We start from the raw sequence: 23371 nt of genomic DNA, 5'->3' as shown, positions 1-23371 counted from the left end.
ATTTGATGGATTGATTTTTGTGTGGGTTTTTCTTTTCTTTCTTTCTTTTTTTTCCCCTTTCTTTCTCTGCAGAGAAAGAAAAAGACTGACCTGGAGAGGCTGTGGGAGTAAAAGAAAAAAACCACAGGAATGTGCCTGTTTCAGTAAAACTCACGAACGATTTCTAGCAGCCTCCTTTCCCTTAAATAATAATCACTTAGAGTAAGAAAAAGACAGGAAAAAAAATCCAACTACACCACCCTGCATTTGTTTCGACAGATCTTTTTCCTTCCCTCATCTGGCTCCTCTGACCACTCCATGCCTGGGTTATTTATGGTGTAATCTACAGCGAGGCATTGGGCTGCTGTCACACAAATTCAAGGCTCGCTAGCCATAAACCAGGCATGATTGAGATACCAAACACCCTTCTCTCCAGCGCTCCACCTCAGACGGATGGCTCTGCTTAACACTTAGTTTCCCTAAGCACTCCCTGGTCCCCCGTAAGGTCCCCCCGCGCGGGCTGGTGCCTCCCGCACCCCATCACCGCAGCACACGCCGCTGCCGCCTGGCCATGGCGCGTTATTTACTGTCGATGAGCCGAAGCTCCCCGTGGCAGAGGTGCCTGAGACTTGTACTCATCCAGCTTTGCTGGGTACAGTATCACCCGTGAGCCGTATTTAATTCCTGCTGCTGCTCCTTGCCGTGATGACATGTACGATGCTGGGCAGCGGAGCCCATCGCCAGCCAGCGCAGCCGTGCGGCTGCATCCCGGGGCAGAGCATCCTCCCACGCTGCTGCCAGCCCTTCTGTCCCACCCACACGCTCTCTGCTCACCGAGGAGAGGGCAGGTGTCCCCACTGGGGACTGTGCAGGGGAGGAAAGAGCTGAATGTCTCCCCCTCGCTGCCATCACCCTTCTCTGATCTGCTCCAAACGCCCTGCCTTTCCCATGCCCTCCTTGGGGTCTTTCCAGCCTGGCACGGAGGACACAGGCCCCCGGGGTATCACTCAGCCCTTCTTCAGCCGCCCATCCCCACTGTGCAGAGCCAAAGCCGATGAAAGGCTCTGCGCCCTCCTTGCCATGACCATCCCACACCCACGGCCGATCTGCAGGAGCCACCCTCCAACTTCTGCACGCCGGGCACTTCGTTAGCAAATGCACTTAGGAGACAGTGCCTTGGATCCTACAACACTGACTTTTTTTTTTTTAAGTGATTTTTTTTTAAAAAGGAATATATTGCACACATTTCAAGACACCCCTCTAGGGTAAAATAAAAAATATATATAGATGGCTAAAATAACAAATGAATCATAAAACTTAGAGATGGAAAAGGACTATTAGATCATCCAATTTATCTTGCTGTCTGCCAATACAGGTTTGTTCCCCGCAGACCGCTCCCCAGGGCTTTGTCTAGCCTTTCTGACTTAACTCCAGCACGCAGGGTCCTCTGCCACTTTCCTGGGAAGAATAGTTAATGGTTTAGGCATGTTTTATAGGTACAGGGCCAAATCCTGGCCTGAAGGGAGTCTCACCTGCAAGGCGCACGGGCGTTGACCCCAAATATTTTAGTTACTCCACGAGCAGCAGCACATGCACCACCGGAGCGTGTTCACCCCCTGCCCTCGCCCACGGCCACCGGCCCGTGCCACCCGCAGGGCTGCGAGGCCAGGAGCGCGGTCTGCAAGGAGCCCCGTCCCCTCCGTCCCGCAGCCCTGGGTCCAGCACCTGGCAGGATGAGCACCTCCCTACCCCCGCTGCAGCGTTCTCCTGTTGATGGAGACTGCCAAACCAGCTCTCAGCAGGCTTAAGAGACTGCTCTAATTTATTCCAAGGGTTTGAACTTGTATATATTTTTTTTTTTAATTATTGGTGATACACTTCAACAGAAGAACAAACAAACAAATAAAATCAACCCTTCAGCTTCTCAGATGGATGTTTTGGCTACGGGGCAACTTTGAAAGCTGGTTCAGTTGTTGGTTTTGCTTTCATTTTTTGCTGCTCCTTAAAACTGTCTTGATTTAATAGAAGTTAAATGTTTTCATAGGAAAATCAGGCTGGGTGGTTTGTGATTCTTTTATGTACAACACGAATATTACATTATTCAACAATTCAGGAATAAATTTAATTCTGTCTACCTTTGCTGAATGTTTTACAATTTAAATAGCTGGTCTGACAGTGAAGTCTGGGTACTAAGGAGAGATCGATTAGCTCCAGAAGGGCACCAAGGTCATGGTACAAAGGACTCCAGGTGGGACATCACCAGGTCTGCGCGAGGCAGGCAAGGAGAGCCTGGGACCAGGGGCTGGGGTTTGCCACGCCAGAAGTGGGATTGTCTGACTCACCTTCCTGAGACGGCACAAAACAGGAGGGACCCACAGTTTGCTCTGAAATTTAAAAGCCCAAAAGTGCCACTTGAGCTTGCTGCCCTACACAGACAGCCCCGCTCACCACCCCGATGCCCTCCGTTGGCAAGGGGTACCTGGCCGGGGACATCCCCCGCATGGGCCAAGCACGGGCTGAGCTTCCCCAGGAGCTGGCACATGCTGATGCCCCACGGTTCTGAGCCAGTTTGGGGCACTGCTGTGAGCACACCGCGCTCGGCACAGTGGTTCGAGAGGTTTATGTCACTCAGGGCAGCTTATTAGGAAGATTTATGGTTGGGAAAACAAAAGTTTAGAGGAACAAAAGGCAACACTACATGTCCTCAGCATCTGTTCCTGGCTCACACTGACTGCTCAGCCCCAGCTCAGAGGCAATTCTGGAGCAAATCAAGCTTTTAACTGGGCTCCAGGCTTCAGGTTGTCCTCACAGAAAGAGAAGTAACAAATTTTGCAAGAAAAACAATCCAAAAGGGAGTATAAAAGTTCAGGCTGTATCAAGTTGCTCCCTACTACCAGAAAGACCTTTCTTGGTCGTGGGAGGGAGTCAAGCTCCTGAGGATGATGATGGGATCCTCCCGGGACACAGCACACACAGACACCCAGCTGTGGGTGCTTACCCCATCCAGGGCAATCAGCTGAGAGACCCCCTCCTCCCCCACCCACCAGATCCCCCGGGGCAGCGATACAAGGCCCTCCTCAAGTGATGTCTGCTCATGTGCCTCGGTTTTGATGGTCAGCAGCACACTGGGCACCATGAATGAGCAAGCAGGAATGGGATTCAGTCCATATGACACTACAGTGGTCAGGTAAAGAAAGCACAAAACAGAGTGAGAGCTCTCCGCAGGTACCCAGCTCCCCACTGCCCCGGGACTGCGCAGTACCTTCGACACCAGCCACGTGCCCTAGAGGGGTGCTTAACCAAGCTGTGCTTTGCTAAAACACAGTTCAAATAGCGCCTTTATTTTTTCTCAGCACATCAGACCGCTGCAGTCTTGTGGAACGAGGTCCAGACCACTCTATTTTGTAAAATTTAGGACTTCGGCAGAGTTTCTGCAGTCCAAACAGCAACCCGGGCTAAGCCTTTTGATATCTCCTCTGGTTGTCCTGAAAAATATACCCCAGGCCTTGAAACATCAAGTGCACAGCGTGTCTACAGGGCCTTGGTGAGGAGGAGGAGGCTCCTTGCAGAGACAGATAAACCTCATCGCTAATGAGAGCGTTTGGGAAACAAAGACTGCCTACACACCAAAAATATTTACTGCAATGGTACTGTCACTGGAAAGGTATTTACAACGTCTTTAATAAAGAAAAGACATACCTTTGCTGGTGAAACGGTGCTTTTATGGCTGTAACACACTTAGGGACTTTGCATAGCTGTGGCGCTGAGCGCCGCCTTTGAGATGCTGGAGAGACTCTGGTCCAGTGTTCGCTCCTGCAGCTACCCAGACGGAGCAGCGCTGCAAGGCCAAAGTTGGACATTTCAGGTGCAAAGAAAACATTAAATTACATAAAACAAAGAAATGTACCTTAAATATGAAGTTTCTCTTTTTTAGAAATGGATGCCAGCTTTTTGTTAATACTCCACTTACAATGATGCAACAGAGCTCCGGTTCCTCGGCTGCCAGAGCTGGCTCTCCACCACAAAGTCCTTTTTGCTGGCAGACTCTCACCAACCTTCATTTTTAAACAATTGCAACAAAATTCATTGAACCTGGTTTTCTGAGCCTGCAGGTCAGTGGTGCAATTCGGGTGTGATTAGGGAGCCCCAAGACTGGGCTCCATAATTCCAGTGCCAAAAACCACTGACAAGTGAAAAAAACAGAGAGCCAGAACGAAACCCAAACCCAAAACATTCATTGTACCAGGACATTCAGATATTCCCATTTAGTTGACAACTGAGCAGCATTACAAGTATTTAAGAATTTTGTTTGCTTGTTTTTCCAAACTAACTAATGGAATATCAATAGCACTGGATAAACTCATCCCAGAACACACTCAGGCTAAATTAACAAAATGAGAAGCCCCTGAGCTTGGGAAAACAGCAATAATGCTAGGTTAGAGGAGGGGGGGAAATCACATTTTTTTATATAAAAATCCATCTGTAAGCAATTGTGCTAATGCTTTAAAGATGATCAGCTCAGGCTTTTGGAGTCAAGCAGGAAAACAACCAAAACTCTTATCGGGAAAGAAATTTTTCAACCTGAAAACAGATTCTGTCAAAATGTCAAAGGCCCAGATTTAGGTTCTGCTAAAAGAGCCTTTTACAAGACCCAATTTGAATAGAAATGTTGATTTCGATTACCTTGTAACCTCAAGTAACAGTTGCAGAGGGAGCCAGACAAGAAACACAAACCCAAACGAAATGCTGAAGGTAAATCAAAAAGGCACAGAAGGATTTTTTAGGAAACATTTAGGAAATGCCCAACCCCCATCCTCAGCCGCCTGCGGGATGCGCAGCATGATGCTCGCAGCGAGGAAGGTGCTTCACTTAACGTGTTACTCGTGCTAAAGTTTACCAAAAAATTGAGCCTGGAAAATAACTTACCTGGGCGATACAGATAACTGAAGTGCAAAGCCATGTCTCCTCGTGTACCTGGGGACTGAAACCCACAAGCAGATGTAGAGGGCACCTTGGCCTGCCGGCTGGAAAGCTGGGGAGCACCCGGAGGGTTTGGGGAGAGGTAGCTGAGAGAACACAGGAGGAAAAAAAATGCAAGTTTGGTGAAAATGTATTTCAGAAGTAATTATAATTACACTCAGTTGTTCTCATCTTCTCTTTTCCCAAACTATTTATGCTCAACTTTGACATTAAAATCTCATTCAGTTTGCTCAGGATTACTTTATTTAGCAATGTTTAATTAGATTTTTGAGAACATATAGATATAGATATAAATATATCAATTCAGAACTACCCTAAACTTCATGACAAAATGCAAACTTTTTTTTTTAATGTATTTGATAGGAGTGGGTATTTTTTACTTTAAGTAAAAATTACTTCCTGATTTTCCAGGATTACCAGAAAACCATGAAACCTGTTGTTTCCTCTGTCTTGCACAAGTAACGGAGACTCCTCCAGTTCACTACTTACTGCTTGTTCCAATAAATGGCACCAAAGCTGGAGGGATGAAATCGCGGAAAGGTTCTTTGCAAGTAATTATTCAACAAGGCGAAAAATCTGTAATTAGGTCATGACTTTCAGAGAGGATTAATGAAAACATTTCATATGTGTAAAATGAGTTTTAAATGCCAAAGTGTTCTGTAATTATTTATTGGACCAGATTTGCTCATGCAAATAGTTCTGTACCTAAGATTCACACAGAGGAATGTCTGTCTCATAGTGATATGTACCACATTATAAAATGCATCATTTAATTAATCACAAAAATCTTGAGCAGTCAAAAATAATGGTAGCCAGCAGCTAAACTGCACACTAAATCTGCTCTCTAGCAACACATTTCAGTAAATATTGATAGGGTGAGAAGAGAAAATCGGAGATAACGTTTCTGTATCTACAGATTTCCTTTGGTTCATCTCACTTGTCGGTGAAGTTTGCTGGTGACGCTGTGATTTCTGCTGCACAGATTATTTAAATAGGTCAGCATCTCTCTGCGCGCACGGTCTGTTCGGGGGCAGCTCTGTGTTGGTTTTATTGTGTCTCTACTTTTATGCGATCGCTAATTAATTGAGGAACGTAAAGTCAACTTGGCCTTACGCTGCACGGCACCTCCAGCCAGCGGGGCTGTCTGGGGGGGCTGGTGGCTCCCCTTGGCTCACACTGCCATCTAACGCCCGGCGCTCCCTACAGCTTCCACCGCTAGTAAAAGCAAAGTAAAGTAAGCGGAGCAAAGTAAAGCAAGCGGAGCAATGAGGGGCCCTCCGTACAGACTGGGCATAACAGCCTCTCCCCATCTTACACCAGCGCAGAGGCTCCGTGTTGGAGGTTGGAGGTGAAGCCCCGACGGCTGCGGAGCCCAGGCAGGGGGAACCCCAGCGGAGACAACGGCTGAAAACTGCTGAAGAGGGAGCGGGACCACCGCCACCCGGAGTTCCCAGCTCCCAGCATCCTGCAGAGATCCAGCTGGGTCCAGAGCGTGGTGTGTTGCTTCGCTTTCGGACCAAGTGCACAGAAGGACGGGGAAGCTGCTGTGCCTGCCCGCGCAGAGCAGGCTCAGTTCAACCGCAGCCAATAATAAAATTAAGAATAGATGATCTGGGAAGATACTGCAACCTTACATTTCACTTTTTAAAGGCAGAGATGGCTTACCTACAGGTCTGTGGTCAGGACAGAGGCCAACGTGGCAGTTAAACCAGAGCGTTTGTTTTGTAAAGCCACGCTCAAGCCAGCAGCCTTCTCGCTGGAATTACGCTCCGAGCTTTGCAATGCTCCACACACGACCCAGTGCCGGGCTCGGCAGCTATCAATGATGGACTACAAAAGAAATAAAACTGCCAGTGCTCTGACCCTTGTCGCAGATAACAACGTATGTCAAAACAGCCATTCTTGCAATTAGCATGTACTCACTCAATCTGCATTATTACACGTGGTAATCATGCTGTAGCATGTTTGGAAATGCCAGATCTCACTTTAGCCAGTAATCCTAAATCATATGAGTATCTTCTGTAGAAACTACTACTTTCGATGTTATGAATTAATATTAAGATGAAATTGAATTAAATGTACTGATTTTAATGTCGTGAATGCACTCAACTATTTTTTCCCCTGAGAACCATCTGCAATTTAGAGACTTGCTAATCCTAATTAAATGCACTTTTCTCAAGTGCGTGCAAATGAACAGAGAAATCTGCTCAGTAACGCACTTGCATATTTTCCTCTTTCACAAAGGGGAAGAAACTGGTGATTTAATATTAGATCTTCCTCATAAGAGAAACCGAGCGTTCCTTCTCCATAGTTTCAAGACATACAGCAGTCCGTATCTTATCGGGTAAAGCACAGGAGGAAGCACCCTCAGACAAGCGTTTATAACGCTGCTCTGAACAGTCGAGAGACACTGTACCTTAGTTGTGCGTTCCTGCGTTTGGGACGGTCCTTGAGGCCTCTGCTGCTCTGCCTGGGGGCCACAGCAGAACCCACCCCCCGTGGGTTATTGTGCCAGCCAGCCTCACAGGGCGCCTGCACCGGGGGCAGCTGGCAGAGCAGCCCACGGGGGCGGCAGCACATCTCACCCACCCCTCACCTAGGGCAGCTCTACTGACACCAGCAGGGACAAGACACCCCAGCTTCAGCCACTGGCTCCGTTTCTTTTTGATTTTGGCCTTCCCCCCACAGAGAAAGTCCCAACCTTTCCATTCACCCAGGTTAGGCTGGGAATAACATCTCAGAGGAATAGAAGGAAAAAAGTTTTAGCAGCGTTAATGTAGCTCACCGCTGAGGAACCAAACCGCAGACGTGGCAGCACTGAAAGCCACCTCCAAAATGCCACGTTGTTTGAAGATGCAAGAAACCCGAAGACTTTTCCACCTTCTGTTGAATGTCCTTGTGCTGGTTCTGTATCTTTACTGCCTCCCCCTCAGTCAGACAGTGAGATTTGCCCTTTAATTTGACTTTTAATTGCACAGCTTGCAGAACGCACAAACTGGCATGGCAACGTCGGCAGCCGACACGCAGCCCCTGGAATGCACAGCTATCGTCAGTCTAACTTACCTCGGAACTAACAGCAGGCGGGAGGACCCTCAGCGCTCCCAAGAGGTGCTGAAGGGAAGCTGTGGTTAACAGTGGGCTTTAGTACCCCAACGACGCTGCCACCCAGCACCACGCAGAACAGTTACGCTAAGCCCAGCCAAATGCCTTCAGCAGCAAGACCCCAAGTCCCCTGGCCGTGCTCCGCAGACACTCCAAGATCTTGCCCCTTCCAAAGCAAGTAACAGACCCACACACCACATCACTTTGTTCTTAAGCTCCCACACTTTGAGGGTTTTATCTTTCCCAACAGCATCACTTTTACTGAAGAAACTAGTCTAAACAACTTCTACAAGCCTTATCACAGCAGCAAGTGCCAGCCTAGCACAGGAATCAAAAGCTTAACCTGGGATGTCAACAAGGCTGCGGCCGCTCATACAAGTGCCCTTAAGCGTTGGGTTATATTGAGGATCTCATCGGATGAGCTCCCTTTCTCTCGAGGAGGAGTTGCCTTGGACAATTCTTCTCTAGCCATCTTCCAAGCTCATAATCTAGTTTTGAGACACAGCCAGAGGTGTTGGTGAGGTCTGACACCTCAGGTAAGCTCCAAGAACACATCAGAAATTTTTCAGAACGTATTTGGTTTCAAAAACAGTTTAAGCCCATACAAATTCTGAACTCAACCAAAAAAATAAAACCACTCCCCTCAGTTTTATTACCACAAAAAAAAAAAAATGCATACAAATAACCCAATTTCCTTTTCTGAAGGAAAGTAACTGGAAGAAACAAAACAATGAGGAAACCTTTGAAGAGTTTTCCTTCTAAGCCTCACAGATGGATTTTCTGGGAAGTGACTCAGTATTTTCATATAACCAACTGAACACGGCATGAATTTGGTTTTGGGTATTGGCAGGTTCTCCTTCTCCCCCTCCCCCAGCAGCGCAAGCATGACAAAAGGTCAACTGAATATGAAATTCCACACAACTCACTTTGAGCTTTAAAAGCAAGACACAGAAACCAGTTTTGCAAAACACCAAGTCTATATTTACATCCACATGTAATAATATACTCAACTAAAGTGAAATACATCATAAATTAAATGAGTAATGTATGCCTACTGCTTAACAACTTCCGGTTTTGACAATTACAATAAACCAAAATGGAATGAAATAAATACATAAACAAAAAAAAAAAATCAACAATTTGTACCTCTATATATGCACTGTCATTTCCAAAGAAACATACAAAACCAGTAGTATCCCAATAGTTAATACTGATGGGCAAAGTGTATTCTGAAGCACAGGGCCGTGCTGTCACGAAATAAAGAGTCCTCATGTCCGTTTTTTCCATTCCAACCCCAAGATACCCACCAAAAAAGCACCTTGAGGGAAACTGTACCAGCTTGAAGGGAGATTAAAAACAAACAAGTCTTAGGTCTGTTCATTGAAACAACTTAAAAACCAGCCCGGCACATTTTTGTCACAGAACCCTGTAAGGTACACAGATGATAGTTACAGCATGCATTCTATAAGACTCATTGAAAGATCACGCAAAAAAATAGATTAACCATTTTCCAAGTGAATTCGTCTTCAAAAAATAGGCTATAAAAGTGCAAAACTAGGAAAACAAAAATCTAGATTATGTACATATGGCTCAGCTTATGAACAGGAAAAAAGGTAAATAGTGTACAATTTCCTGATACACAGCACTTCATTACATCGCCAGTTTACAGAGACATTAAAAATAGGTCCCATATACAGGAACTAAGACGTACAACTAGAACATCTCAAGTTGCATAATGAAAAAACAAGAGTTTCTAGGTCTTGCTATTTTACATTTGCTGTAGGAGGGAAGAGAGCAAAATGAACAGTGCAAAATTTCCCATTTTTTGTTTTACTAAAATATATGGAAGTCAAAGCCAGGTACAGAAGAAATTAACTCTTAACTACAGGCTTTATGAGAAGCAACTAGGAACACCAGTCAAAATATGCAACGATTCTGCTTACTGGCTGGTAACTGGCCATCTTCCCTTTACAAAAATTAAACTGCATGTGCATTAGAAAAAACCCTTGTTGTCTTTGCAAAAAAATAAAAGGAGATATTCTCCCATTTACAGGTTATTTCTCACTTATTTTAACCACCCAGTAGATGCTAAAACTCGACATCAAGAAGCTTCCAAGCACAGTCAAGCAGGCTACACCATAGCCACATCCCTTTTGAAGTCTGTAGATCCCATATTCATATTGCAAGTCTGTTTTGTTTCTGACTTTACAGTTTGGACAAAGGTGCAAAGTAGTTTTCCTCTAAATGTAACTGTATTGAGTTTAGTACAAAACTAAACATTTGAAACATTTAGATTAGTATCGTTTCTCATGCAAGTCCTAGGTGTTTTCTGCTGTAAGAGTTTGCATGTTGGTAGAGATGGTTAAGAGGCTTCTCTGAAGAACAGCAACCAATGCCAAGAGAAGGATCCAACCATATTTCAGGAACACCACACTGAAATCCAAATGTCAAGTATTGCCTCATCCTTGCATTTAAAAATATGCTGGAAACCACCCCAGGGAAACAGATCCCTCCAACATGTAATGGTCCTAACATACACAAGGCAGACCAGCATAATGTCAGCACCATCGCTTTGATGTTCACAGATGTTCACAACATTCATAAACTGGACAGTTTCAGACAGTTTATTTGGAAGTTGTTTAAAAAGACTAACACAGTTCAACAGAAAAAACAGATGAGAAACTTTCACCTTTATGAAAAAGGAGCATTAAGCCAACAGGATTTCAACTTCAGCATCTACAGTTTACCTGAGGTGCAATTATATATTCTTTCAAAGAGAAACTCTTCAGCAGCGCTCAAGTATGTAAAAATATAATTCCTACCTAATATTTGGTCAATTAATTCTAATGAAAAATATTCCAAAAAGTCAATGTCAAGATATACATTCTCCACACACCTTCATAACCCAATTATTTAGACTACTTTTATGGCTATTTGGTACAAAATGTTAACAGAACCAGTATTATAAAACTGTAGTGTTTTTATATACAGTACAATCACAGCTTAGTTCAGTAGCTTTCACCATTCATTTTTACTCAAGGGATGAACTGCACGTGTAACTCCATAGAAAATGCATTTGTTTCCTTAGACCTAGAGGGTGGAAAAAAAAAGAAAATATTTTAATGGTATACAACTATACAATAGTACAACATGTTTTTTGTTGCGAGGAGTATCTTTCAAACACAAAGGGAATTTCTTCTGCACCTTTACATAAGTGTATTTAGAAATTGATACTGCCATATAAGGTCTGTGTCTTCTACCTGCCAAATAAAACCTGGCAATCAAGTCTGCTTTTGAAGATACTCAAGCCCCAAGTAGAAATACAGGCAGGAAACCGAGTTAGCTTAAAAGCAGAACTAGACAAAAATACGCTTAGTAGGGGGACAATAAAAGCTGGAAGATTAGAAGAACATCAAGAAATAGTGAAGTATTTTTTAAAACTATCAACTTGATGTCAGATAGCTCTGCTCCCCAGATATATAAAATCTTTCCATAAAATAGTGTGTGCTGGTCCAGGTGCTACAGCATTCAAGACACATCTCCTTAAATTTGAATGAGGAAGATTATCTGTAGCTGTAGGTGTGAGAAAAGCATACACATTTATTTATAGCCTTAGTATTTATCTCCTTAGCAGCCAATAATGTTGCAAACACAATGGGGTGGTTAAGTTGAGAAACAGCTACAGGACTGAAGAGATGAAGCATGGGAATTCAGTATACCAGGCTGATTCTTCTCACTTGACCTGTTTCTTTAAGAAACTACACTCACCCCTCAGTCAAACAAAGGAAAAATTATTTGGAATAACCTCTCCAGTACAAAACTGTCGAGGTGGTATAAGGAAACCCTTACTTCTCCATGAAATAACCTACCAAATAAGAGTCTTGTCATTTGAGGCAATCCTCACAATCTTCAGTTGTAAAATGAGTAACGTCTACGTTTTCAGGAAGGACTAACCAACGTAACCTCTTAGAGGATTCATGAACTGTGATAACAGACACCCTCTCATTTCTAGTTCTCTGCAGGATGCTCCCCCACCTCCAAGTACTGACTTAAGGGGAAAGTCCTTTCCTTCAACTCTTCCACTGGCAACTAATTAATACATTCATCTATGGTTAGCCCTCCCGTTTCTTTTAGAAAAGGAGCGTCTGTGTACTTTTTATGCAAGCCTTTACCACCACCCTAATTAACTAATGCTGCTACACCAGTATTTGGTTGGCTTAGAAAAGAGAGGAGGAGTTTGTATTTTCAGCTATTCTGGTTCAGACTTTCACAACCTCTCATCACGCTGTGAGCAACCTTTGATGCCAGGAGTACATAATGCAACATTTAAGTAACAATTAGTTCAAAAGGTTTTGTTTACCGTTTCTTGAAGTAAATGATTAAGTCTTCTTGTCACTTGGTCGAAAGTGTGCATTACCAATGAAACTTTCATAGCTTCGCTTTTGTAGCACGCTGCTAGACAAGTGTTGGTATGACACCGATCTCTTTCCTGACAAAAATTTAGAGGAGTTAGAATTATTTCCTGCTAATCTAACTGGTCAGACATTCAGTTGCGAGCAGGTCTATGCTAGCATCCAGAATCCCAGAATACCAGACACTACTACAAATCACCTCGTGAGCAGGGCTGAAGACAACAGATATTCCTAGTCCCGGTAAAAGATTATACGAAATTTAGTATCCTTGTTAGTATGAGAACAAATACAAGGTGAATGAAAAGTATTAATTTAACAGCTTTGTTCTAAGCTGTATGCATGTGATGTCCATTTCCCACCTTTTGCTCATTTTATTTGCAAGAAAATTTTTTTGCTTAACTCATAAAACTTGCTTCACTTCAAGAAGGTTTAAGTGCTGCAGTAATGTATAGCATGATGCCTACATAATCCAGTTTCTGTATTTGTTTGAAAATTAAATTTTTGAATACAAGTATTTGAAAGGAAAACCAGGTATACTACATTATTGCCATCATGGATTATATGGCAATTGTGACACTTTAAAGGGTGTTAAAGAGCGTTAATACACATGTACTTGAAAACCTTTGTTAAGCAATTTTCAGTCTAGTATACAGGTACTTTCATGTTTATCTGAGACCATTAATTCAGATTTATATATGTGAAATCAATGCCTGTTCCATATTAAGTCTTATTAGCTTAAGCAAGCAGTCAAAAACACTTCATAAAATTAAGGAAAAAAGTCAAGAATCATTACTCCCACCGGATACAAAAAGCCCAACTGCCATCCATATTCTGTAAGAGCTTTAAATGCAGCATTGAAAAAAAACCTAGCAAGCTTTAATTAAATTAAAATGGCAAAGCTAAATTAATATTTCAACAGAATCTACAAAGCCATTGGAGTGTGTCATGAGCAATTGTCTTTAATTTGCAGCCTCTGCCAGATCAATCAGCCAACAGGTTATCCTTGATAGCATGTTGCCATTGCAAAGGCAACTAATTTGAAAATAACACAAACTGAGTGGTTTCAGAATGTTTCTGTCTCTTCAGGGCAACACAGAATGGCAGAGCTTACAAGCAGTAACGGAAGGCATCGTGCTTTAATCAAGTTTGCCAAGTGGAACATATTCTCATGACAACTTGATCCAGCTTTTAACATGCGACAGAACATGTTCATAGGACCTAAATAATGTTGCCACAAGGCACACAGGCCCTTAAAAAAGGTTTTGACATCATGTTTTATAGTATCACCAGAGTTCAACAAAAAGGCTACAGAAACCTGCAGGTGTAGACCTGCAGGATTTTACATAGGGTATCTTACAAAATTAATCTCTGAGGAGTTGCAACTCTTAAACAGCTGTACTTCAGCTTTTTAACAAAAAAAGGATTTGCAGAAAAACTTTCATCTCCACTGTCTCCACCCACATTAAAACTCTTAACACCGAGAAGTTTGCCTGTCTGCTACCCCATATCCTCTCAGCTATCAAGGTTTGGGTTGGGTATTTCCAGGCAGAATGGTTGGAAAACTAGGAAATTAACCTTTAAAACCTGTATTTTCATGCACTGAGCTTTTATTGAAGTTGCTAAGAAAACCCACAGATGGGGGGTCTTGTTTCATAAGTCTTTCCAATGTAGGTAACGTTCATAAAAAGTTGCTTTTCTTGCCTTAAGACAACACCACGTAACAATGAAATCTTTATTTCCGTGACAACAATGCTGTCAAACTAGCTGCAGCCAGTTTTGAGCCCTCTAAATAACAAGAAACAGTAGAAGTTCTTGACTATAGGCTACTGTCTCCAGGCTAGCACCAAAGAAGAGGAAGAAAAGCCTACCACAGAGTTTTCTGGCAGACAGGTGGAGCTTTCAAAAGAAGAACAAGGTGGATTCCAATGAAGTCACTGTTTAAAAATAGCATTGCATCAACTGCTACTTCAGCAGGCTAACCTCACTAAGACTACTGGCAAAATAAAATAATTCCCCTATCCCCAAAGTACACTAAGGGGGAATAAGGAAAGGAGCAAGGCATTACCCACCTTCTAGTCCTCAGGGTAGACTACTCATCTAGCTGGCTGACTTTTTAACCTTCCCCTTCTTGTTTTTGTGAAAATTAAAAAAGCATCCCCTCAAAATCCTGAACATGCTATCTGCTCAACAGGTAGCTATGTCATGAAGCACAAGTCCTCAGACACGTCAAATTAACATAGTTTAGTCCTTAAGGACAGTCAAATCCTCCACCAAATGTTGAGATCATACATGAAGTTCTTAGCTACCATCAACCACTAGTTTAAACAGAAGAAAAAGAGGAAAAAAAGAAAAAAAAAAAAAAAAGGGGGGGGGGGGGGGGAAGGGGAGGTAGTCTTGCAAAGCATTGTACATTCCACAACTGCATGAATGACTTCTGTACTCAGAAAAAACCCTGGACATATTTCATTCTCTCAGATCACTAGGAATCGGCACCATTTGTCCTTCTGCCCGTCCCTCTGCATTCTGTGCATAACCTAGTGCCCATTTTACATTCCTCACAGCAATTCATGGTACAGTTCATGGTACACAGACAACGCTCTTCATGAAACTAGGAATTAAGTCCATTTCACAACCACTTCAGTGAGTCAGCTGTGATGCTGTCTTTTCCTTTATCCACTCCCTACCCAGACTGGAAACAGCACCGTAACACTTGCCTTCATCCTTCCATAACCCACTAGCAAGCCTGAATATTTATGAAGCCCACAACCTTAAAACAAGCAAACACAAACCAAAAAAAGAGTTAGCAAACACATTTTTTGCTGCATAAGTAAATGCAGATTCACTATTTTACAAGTCACTGACCTAAGGTAACACCCCTGCTTATTAAAAACCCAAACTGCTTTAGAATAATCTTACTGCTTCCAGAGAATGGGAGTATTCACAGAGTTTAAGAACGTAGAAGAGTCTTTAAGACTACACAGCACATACGCACTATTCATTTTTATAATAGGATCTTCATTTCAAAATTCAAAGTCCTATATTTACAGCTAAGTCCATACTGACCTCAGCTTAGTCATAAATACCAACTTCTACAAATAGACAACTGCTTAAATATGACCTAGCACCTTTCAGTCTTGGCCTCCTGCTAAGTTTTGAAAATGTTGACTAAGAAAAAAAAAAAAAAAAAAAACAAACAAAAAAAAACCAAAAACAAAAAGGGGTTTCATAGAAGTACCAAAGTTTTCCAAATGCATCACAAAACATTTCTCTCTGCTAGACCCAGAATTTTCCACAAAGCATTACTACATAGTCCAATGAGACACCATAATTAGAATAGCAGAAATATGTTGTCTTGATTTAATAAAGCATTCTGTTCCTACTAAAAACTACGCATTATTTTAAAAGCGTTGAAGAACAGGTATAAGATTTAAATCATAGCTTTATGATTTGTTTTAAAAATCTGCATTTTCTGCAACTGAAGGAAACAATTGTCCATGACTGCTTCCCCCCACCCCCACTTTTTTTTTTTTTTTTTTTTTTTTTTTTTTTTAGAAAGAGGTTTTTATTAACATTCCAGATGGTCTCAGACTTCTTGTATATTAAGCAGAAAGGCTCGTTCCATATCCTGGATTAGTAAGCATGTCTGGAGTGCTCTGATGAGCAAACAATACATGTTTGCTATCAGAGACCATGGCAGGGTGGAGGAGGGAACTTGAGGAACTTTAAATTAGAGTCTTTAAGACTTTCCATGCCTAATTCTCCAAGCCAGGACTTTGCTGAACCTGAATTTTAAATTTAAAATCCAAGCATTGCCCAGACTTCGTGAAATGCTAAATACAGCTTTATTTTCTCCCTTTCAAGGTGGGTACGCAATTATTTATGGTTCATTCACCTTTCTTTGTAATGGTGCAAGACATTTAACTAGGAAAGAGATACAATACCTTCTACTGTAGAGCTGGTTACTTGGCCATTGCTAGATCCACAAGAACTGTAAAGTGATCCAGAGCTATATGGCTCATAAGGTTTGAGAACAGTCAACATATTAGGAGGATCAACATCATCTGAATTCAGAAGCCCTTGTTTGGTTGGCAAAACAGAGGATGCAGGTTTGGTGCGAGAACATTCCTGAGGTAGCAGATTTGGGTATCTGTTTGCAACACGAGATCTGCTCATTTCGTATCTTCTGTAATTAGCCATTGGAGAGTCAGTATGTTCAACAGCTAATACATTAGGTTTCATTCGTTTAGAAGACGTTTCACCATAGTCTAGATTTACATTGCTCACAGATTTACTACAAAGATAGTCTCTTCCACGATGACAAGACCAGGCAGATTCATTCAGGTGAGAGTCGAGAGCTCCATTCATACTGCTGCTTACAAGACCAGATTGAGATTGAGACACTGGGATACTGGGAGCTTTTACTTTAGATTCAGATCTTTTTACTCTGTCCGATACTGGAGAGATACTGGAACTGGAGTGCATTTCTTGCTGAGGTTGTCTATAGTTAGTTGCCTGAGCTCCAATATTACTTTGCTGTTTATGAAACTTGAGGTTACTTGGGGCTGCGCTGCTTGAGTCAGCCACTGAAAAGACAGGGACTTTGTTCTGTGGAGGATGGCATTGTTTAGCTTTCCCTGTTGGCAACAACTTTTGCTGTGTAGATGGGGAAGTCTTACTTCTTTTAGAATTAAAAGACAGAGGAAGCACATCTTTACCAAGCAGAGCTGGAGGGCATCCAGTGCGTCTGGCTTTAGCTGGAGCCTTGTTTCTACAGCCATTTTTGTTAACGGTGTCAGGATTGTACTTGTGCATCAGCCTCTGGTGCATCATTAGGACTTCTGGGTAAAATGTTCTGTAAGTACAAAATGAACAGGTGCTGGGTGCTAGCTGACCTCTAGTTGAAACCACTGAACAGTCTTGTGAAGTCCCAATAGATAAGTTCAAGGGCTTTTCTTGAGAGTCCACCACAGGTTTGCATTTGTAGTTTTCAGTGCTCTCTCGCACATCATTCGTGGGTTTTCCATCCTTTAAAGCACCAACATACTGGACGTCATCTCCCTCTGATGCCACAGAGGCCTGCCTCTCTCTTTTATGAGGAACATTGCGCTGAGCTTCCTTTGTTTCCTTCTCAGCCTTCAGTTTTTCCAGGTAAAGAGTGGACACATTCTTATGTATTTGATTTGAATTGTTACAAACGGAACCTCTGTTCAATTCCCTAGAATTATTTTTACTTTTCAAAAAGACTGTGCTGCCTATTGCATTGTTCAGGGACAGAATTTCCTTTTGCTGCTTGGTAGGTGGGCGGCCCTCAGCATCTTTGGCACAATCAAAAAGCCTTTTTGAATTTTTGGTTTCTTGAGCACCATCAGCAACCAGCAAGAGCTCTGTCTCCTGACTCTGTGATGAAACTTTGCTCTCACTTTTCACATCTGCTGCACTATCGGCTTGCTTGTCCTTGTGATGCCTCTCTAAGTGATACCTCAGTGAAGTTTTCTGTGCTGCTGCGTACTCACAGAATTCACATTTGTATGGTTTTTCACCTGAAACACAGTTTTGTCAGTAAGTTTGATACAATTTTAAGTCTTGAATACAGTTAAACACAAGGGAATAATGTAGACCACGAAACAGTAAAATAGATTTTTCTTTTCCTTTCCACATACTCGTAACTCCCAAGCTCATCTAAATCATTTAAACCACTACACCTTACCGCTTTTACTAACTACAGTGACATCTTCTGGCTGCAATGAAGATATTTTCCACACGTTGGCTATGCATGGAGATGGTAGCTGACGGTATGTTTGGCAAAGATAAGCAAGAAGTACAACCATGGGTCAACAACAATTTACAGCCCTTGATCATACCACAGGTATGCTATTCAACAACACAAATGTTACAGTTCATCTATAAATAGAGTTGTTTCAAAAAAACAGGGACATACATTAACAGAAGAAGGAGGAGTTTGCCTGGCTACAGAAAACAAACAGAAAAAGACACAGCTTTTTCCCAGGTAGCAGCAACTAGCAGACAATCAGTTTACTACTTGGGGAAAAAGGCTTTTTTAAACAAACAAACAAAACCAACACACACAAACAAGAAGTCAAACGAAACTAACAAAACAACACTAGAATTTTTGCTAGACTGCTAAACATAGACAGTTTTCAAAGATATTGTGTTCTTAACAGTAGTTAATATATTTAGCCTTATTCAACAAGATTTACACCTATGTAAATAATTAGTTCTTTCCAAGAAATGTGAATTGGAATGATTTAAATTTTTTTTGTAACATGAGCAAAAACTTTGTTCTTAATCTCAATAATTTGGAAGGCAAGTTCTGTTTTTCTTAAGCAAAACTAAACACACCATCCAACTGCATTCAGCAGACTTCCTTCCCCTCCCACAAAGGTGAAGCCCATTTACCTGTATGAGTTCTGAGATGAATATTGAGGTAATAATTTGAGCGAAAATACTTTCCACAATAGCTGCATTCTCTGGATGCTCCAAGGTTTTTAACTTTTGTTCTTTCCAAACCATCTTCATTTTTATCTTTGGGAGAAAATACAGCTGTATTATGAAGAGCAAATGCAAATTTGTAGTCCCATTTAAAACTCTACCTACCTATTTTAACTGCCTTTTTTAAGGAAAAACACAGAATGATAAACTGTTGTCAACTCCTACAGTCAACAAGCATCTTTTGTCCTGTACCGCTGCAGAGCGAAAGAGTTAAAAAGGTTTCTGCCTGTGTCAAGTAACACTGTGGTTAGTGACTGTAATGAAAACTTCCCAGAGAACAAGAACACAAAACTAGGTCTCAAAAAAAAAAAAAAAAAAAGAGGGGGGGGGGGGAGGGTTGGCCTTTGTTACTGACCTACAGGAACTTGAATGAGAATCTCAAAAATTCAGGTTATAAACTGCATTCTTTAATAAAAGGCAGTGTCTGAATTCGTAAGGGTGAGCATGATTCAGACTGTAAAACCTCCTCTGCACACCATGGCAAAACACAGAATGGTGTTGTAGGGAAGGCAGGCGAGAAGAAACATTTTTCTTATTAATAATTATTGTTATTGTTTCTATGCTAATCGATGGAGTGTCATATCTGTATAACAACATCCTTAGATCTAACAAGTAATCTTTTTTCACTAGAAGCAGTAATGCTTAAGCTTTGACAAATATGGGAGTAGGAAAGTGACAGGCATTGCTAGTTCTCCGAAAGACTTAACTCAAGAAAAACTCAGATTAGAACCTGGTTCCACTCAAGTGTAGCCAGCTGCAGCTACCACTGGAGGGCGGCAAGTACAGCAAAATGTCTCACAAGAACTGGGAGAATGCTTGCACAACACACCACTCAATCAACGTGACTGCTCAGGCAGGTTGAATTGGGAAAGAAAAAAAAAAAAAAGATCAAGACAACTCCAGTAAAATATCCAGTCAAAACTGACTAAGAAAGCTACAGCGGGAAGAAATGGAAGGAGACGTTTCGCTTGGCTAAGATATGAGATACATAATAGATAGCTTAAAATGGTTCTCTGAAGTTCCTACATGTCAGAAAGCTTCTATACTGGAAATGCTAAGTATGGCTAAACTATGGCTAAGACAAGGCAGAGCTGTTTTAAACAGATAATGTCTCAATAAGCATGACTCAGCATCACGCAATGAAAGCTGCTGTAGTTTAGGATAAGACCCTGAGAAACAAAACAAGCAAGTTAACATTAGGTAATAATTCCATTCCTTTGTTACCGAGGGCAAAAATAAAGGGCTGCACATTACCAGAAATGGAAAAGTCAGCCGTGCCAGGACATTCTGTACGTTGCGTCTTTTCTTAAGATTATGCAAGTGTCTGTTCTTTAAATGCAGGCTCAAAGCATGTCACACACAAGTGCTAGATTAGCTAGAAGACTTCTTGCTATTCCTTTTTGTCCCCAGACATGCAATCTGTTTCAATTAAGGAATCGCTCAGTACCAGTTGTTTTTCTAAGACACTGCGAAATGCAGAATTAATCCTGGGTAACATACAGATTGAGCCCATCTACTTTGCCAAAGAGAACTGTTAGCAACCCTTTAAGGAGGAGGAGGTAACTATGTACCTCTAACATATATGATGTCCACATATTAATAGCCTGCCTGTATGCGCGTCCTTATGTAATTTCAAATTGCTGGTTCTGACATTCAGGCTTTCAAGTTACATATTGTTCAAAAGAAACACAGAACCTGCAGTTTAATAGAAAAAGTTTGGAACTATTCTTTACTCCTCAGGCTCTTAACAACTGATGGTATCAGGCATTGGACATTTTTTGCCCTTTCTTGCAAGATGCAGGGAAAACAAGTGAAACCACAATGACTTCAAACATACTTCAAGTATTTGTAAAAACATGTGCTGAACAAGAAAAGATACGGAACACTCAAAAGCATCCAGTAAAACTAAGATTCTTGCTATTGCAGGTATGAGGGAGAAAGAGAAGGGGTAAGTAAACAGTGACTCCTCCTATTTCAATGATTCCAGTAACCCAAATCGTAACAAATCATAACTGCAAGGCCCAACAGAACTCCAAAGATATCAAAATGGCAGTGCTGGAACCTTTCTTTCCTCTCATTTTTTCTATTTTCCCCTTCTCCCACCATAACATTTCATGTCTGGCCAAGTTTTGAAAAACTAACTAAGAAAGGCAAGATGTATTCTTTGGGTCTAAAGAGTTCCTGCAAAAATACACTAACAGCTATTTCAATCCGAAGTGCTCAAAACGCTACTCACCTAAATGAAGTGTTTCTGGAAGCCCATCTTCAAATCCATCTTCAGAGCCTCCTTCTATTCGTTCTCCTGATCCATTTTCATCCAGACTTGCCATTATATCAGTACAGCATGTCCTTGAAGCAGCTGAAGTCTCTCCATCAGTCCGCCTGTCTCTCTTATGTACTCTGGAGTGAAGAACAAGCTGGTGGTATGTTCTGAAGGCTTTACCACACTCCGAACAGTGTGTTGGTTTCTCTTTGTTCTGGGACAATTTAGAATCCATCTCCATAGAAGGCACTTCACCACCGGGATGTTTCAGTTTGTCTTGGGATAAATTACCATTCCCTGTGTAACCGCTGTTTTTATTTACTTTTGACTTCCCTGTAGTTTCAGTCTGGCTACCTTTATTTGCATTCCAAATTTCACCAAGTTCTTCTTTATCAGAACATGAATCATCATTGTCCGTACTTCCTTCTTGTCCCGATTCTTTGACTTGACCATGGCCTACTGCAATTTTACCTTTGGTAGCCAGCTGCCAGGCTTGATATGTGTTGAAAGGATCTAGTTCAGCTATCCATTTCACAGGTTTTTGTGATTTGTCATTTGCTGGACCCAAGTTTGGTCTTAAGTTCAAGAGCCGCATAAATTCCTCTCTTTGAGACATTTCTTCTGCATTAGATTCACCAGTCACTTGGGGGCTTTCACCACTGGGTACTGATTCTTTGGTGTGCACTTTACTGTGCTCAATTAGAGTCTCTTTATTGAGAAATAGGAAACCACAAACCATACAAATTTTGTAAGGTGACGTTACATTTTCAGTTACATGCTCCTGCACCACCTCATTTATTGTTACGGGGATTTCAGAACCTTGTTGGTGCTTGTTTCTAGAACCAGGCTTTCCAGTATGTGTTCGCATGTGATTTTTGAGGAACCATGGCTCTTTAAATCTTCTTCCACATACATTACACCAATACGTAAAAGAATCTTTATGCTTTTTCATGTGTGCCTCAACATCAAAAGCCTCATCAAATGTTTGTCCACAAACTTCACAACTAAGTTCTTCACTGTCCTTTCCATTGTTCGGTGAAGGCAAGTTTGTTCTTACTTGGCATTTATCTAAAGGACTAAGATACTCTGCTTCAACACGCAGGACAGCTGGTTCACAAAGAGTGGGCCTATGCTGAGTTAAAACGTGCTTACCAAGTTCTTCAGGATGTTTAAAAGTCTCATCACAAAACATGCAGTCCAGAGGCATGCAACCCTCAGCTTGCATGAGAAACTTTTCTTGCAAGCTTTTGTAAGAAATTGTGTTTGTTCCTTTTATTGTCATTGAGGCATCACTATTCTCCATCTGTGCACCAACAGTACTGGCTATTCCATCCGGTCCATCCATGTATGCCAAGAGAGGCTGAGTTGGCATGTTTCCTACGTTCTGTTCCCTATTACGTGTTTTAATGTAAGTTTCAGTTCTTTGGGGATGCTCGCTGATCTCAATAAGGACACTTGTAAAGTTCTCCAACATGTGCTTACAAGTCTGCTAAGCTAAAAAAACCTCTGCCAGGAAAATGCAAAAATTACTTCTTTTTCATTTTTATCTGTGTTCACACGTCACTGCAAGTGTATTATTCGGTTCTCTCAGTGACAGAAGGAAGTTTTCTTCCAATTTTTCAAGTCTATAGAAACAGCCAGTTGCACTTTTTCTGTATAAGCATTTCAAATAGTTGCATTGGCCAAAATACACTCACAGACAAGTTCAGTGCCACAAAGAACTCCAGCACCTGGAGAAGAGAAAAAAAAATAGTCAGACTTCTCAAAAGAAAATGAAAATACAGTATACCAAGTAGCAAACATTAGGGCTAAAGAACCATCAAATACTTTTGAACACAGAAGGCATGCTTTTAATAGTCTATGAGGAACAGCTAGAAGGCACTCTGGTCACTTTTCTACCTGCTGCAGTTGAAATAGTATGGTCTTGAACATCCCTTAAGCTGGGCTTCTGTATTAAGATCACTATACAAAAGCAACACTTTGTCTACTATCTATTCTAAACCTACTCTTAGCCAGTTACGCAAAGCTGCTGAAACTGTATTTCAATACATGCACTACTGAATTCTTAACAAGCAAACGCAGCAAGCCAAAGTAACCTTTCCTCAAATCTGTGAAACCAGTATTG

General features: G+C 41.8%; 1 protein-coding gene across 3 annotated transcripts in view; it reads right to left on the bottom strand.

Moving 5' to 3' along the window:
- Positions 1-9019: 9019 nt before the first annotated feature.
- The window catches only part of ZNF217 (zinc finger protein 217), a 28784-nt gene continuing 14432 nt past the window's right edge, over positions 9020-23371 (bottom strand). For all 3 annotated transcript variants that reach the window (XM_037402203.1, XM_037402204.1, XM_037402205.1), the window contains exons 2-6: positions 21220-22976; positions 18891-19016; positions 16415-18013; positions 12422-12550; positions 9020-11151 (exon numbers count right to left, since the gene is read on the bottom strand). In XM_037402203.1, the coding sequence (XP_037258100.1) occupies positions 12441-12550; positions 16415-18013; positions 18891-19016; positions 21220-22720 (3336 nt within the window). In that variant the 5' untranslated portion in view covers positions 22721-22976 and the 3' untranslated portion in view covers positions 9020-11151; positions 12422-12440. The remainder of the gene's footprint in view (positions 11152-12421; positions 12551-16414; positions 18014-18890; positions 19017-21219; positions 22977-23371) is intronic.

Source organism: Falco rusticolus, chromosome 10 (genome assembly GCF_015220075.1).
Source record: "Falco rusticolus isolate bFalRus1 chromosome 10, bFalRus1.pri, whole genome shotgun sequence".
Taxonomy (NCBI): Eukaryota; Metazoa; Chordata; class Aves; order Falconiformes; family Falconidae; genus Falco; species Falco rusticolus.
The sequence above is the reverse complement of the archived record's forward strand: the minus strand, read 5'-3'. Positions and strand labels throughout refer to the sequence as shown.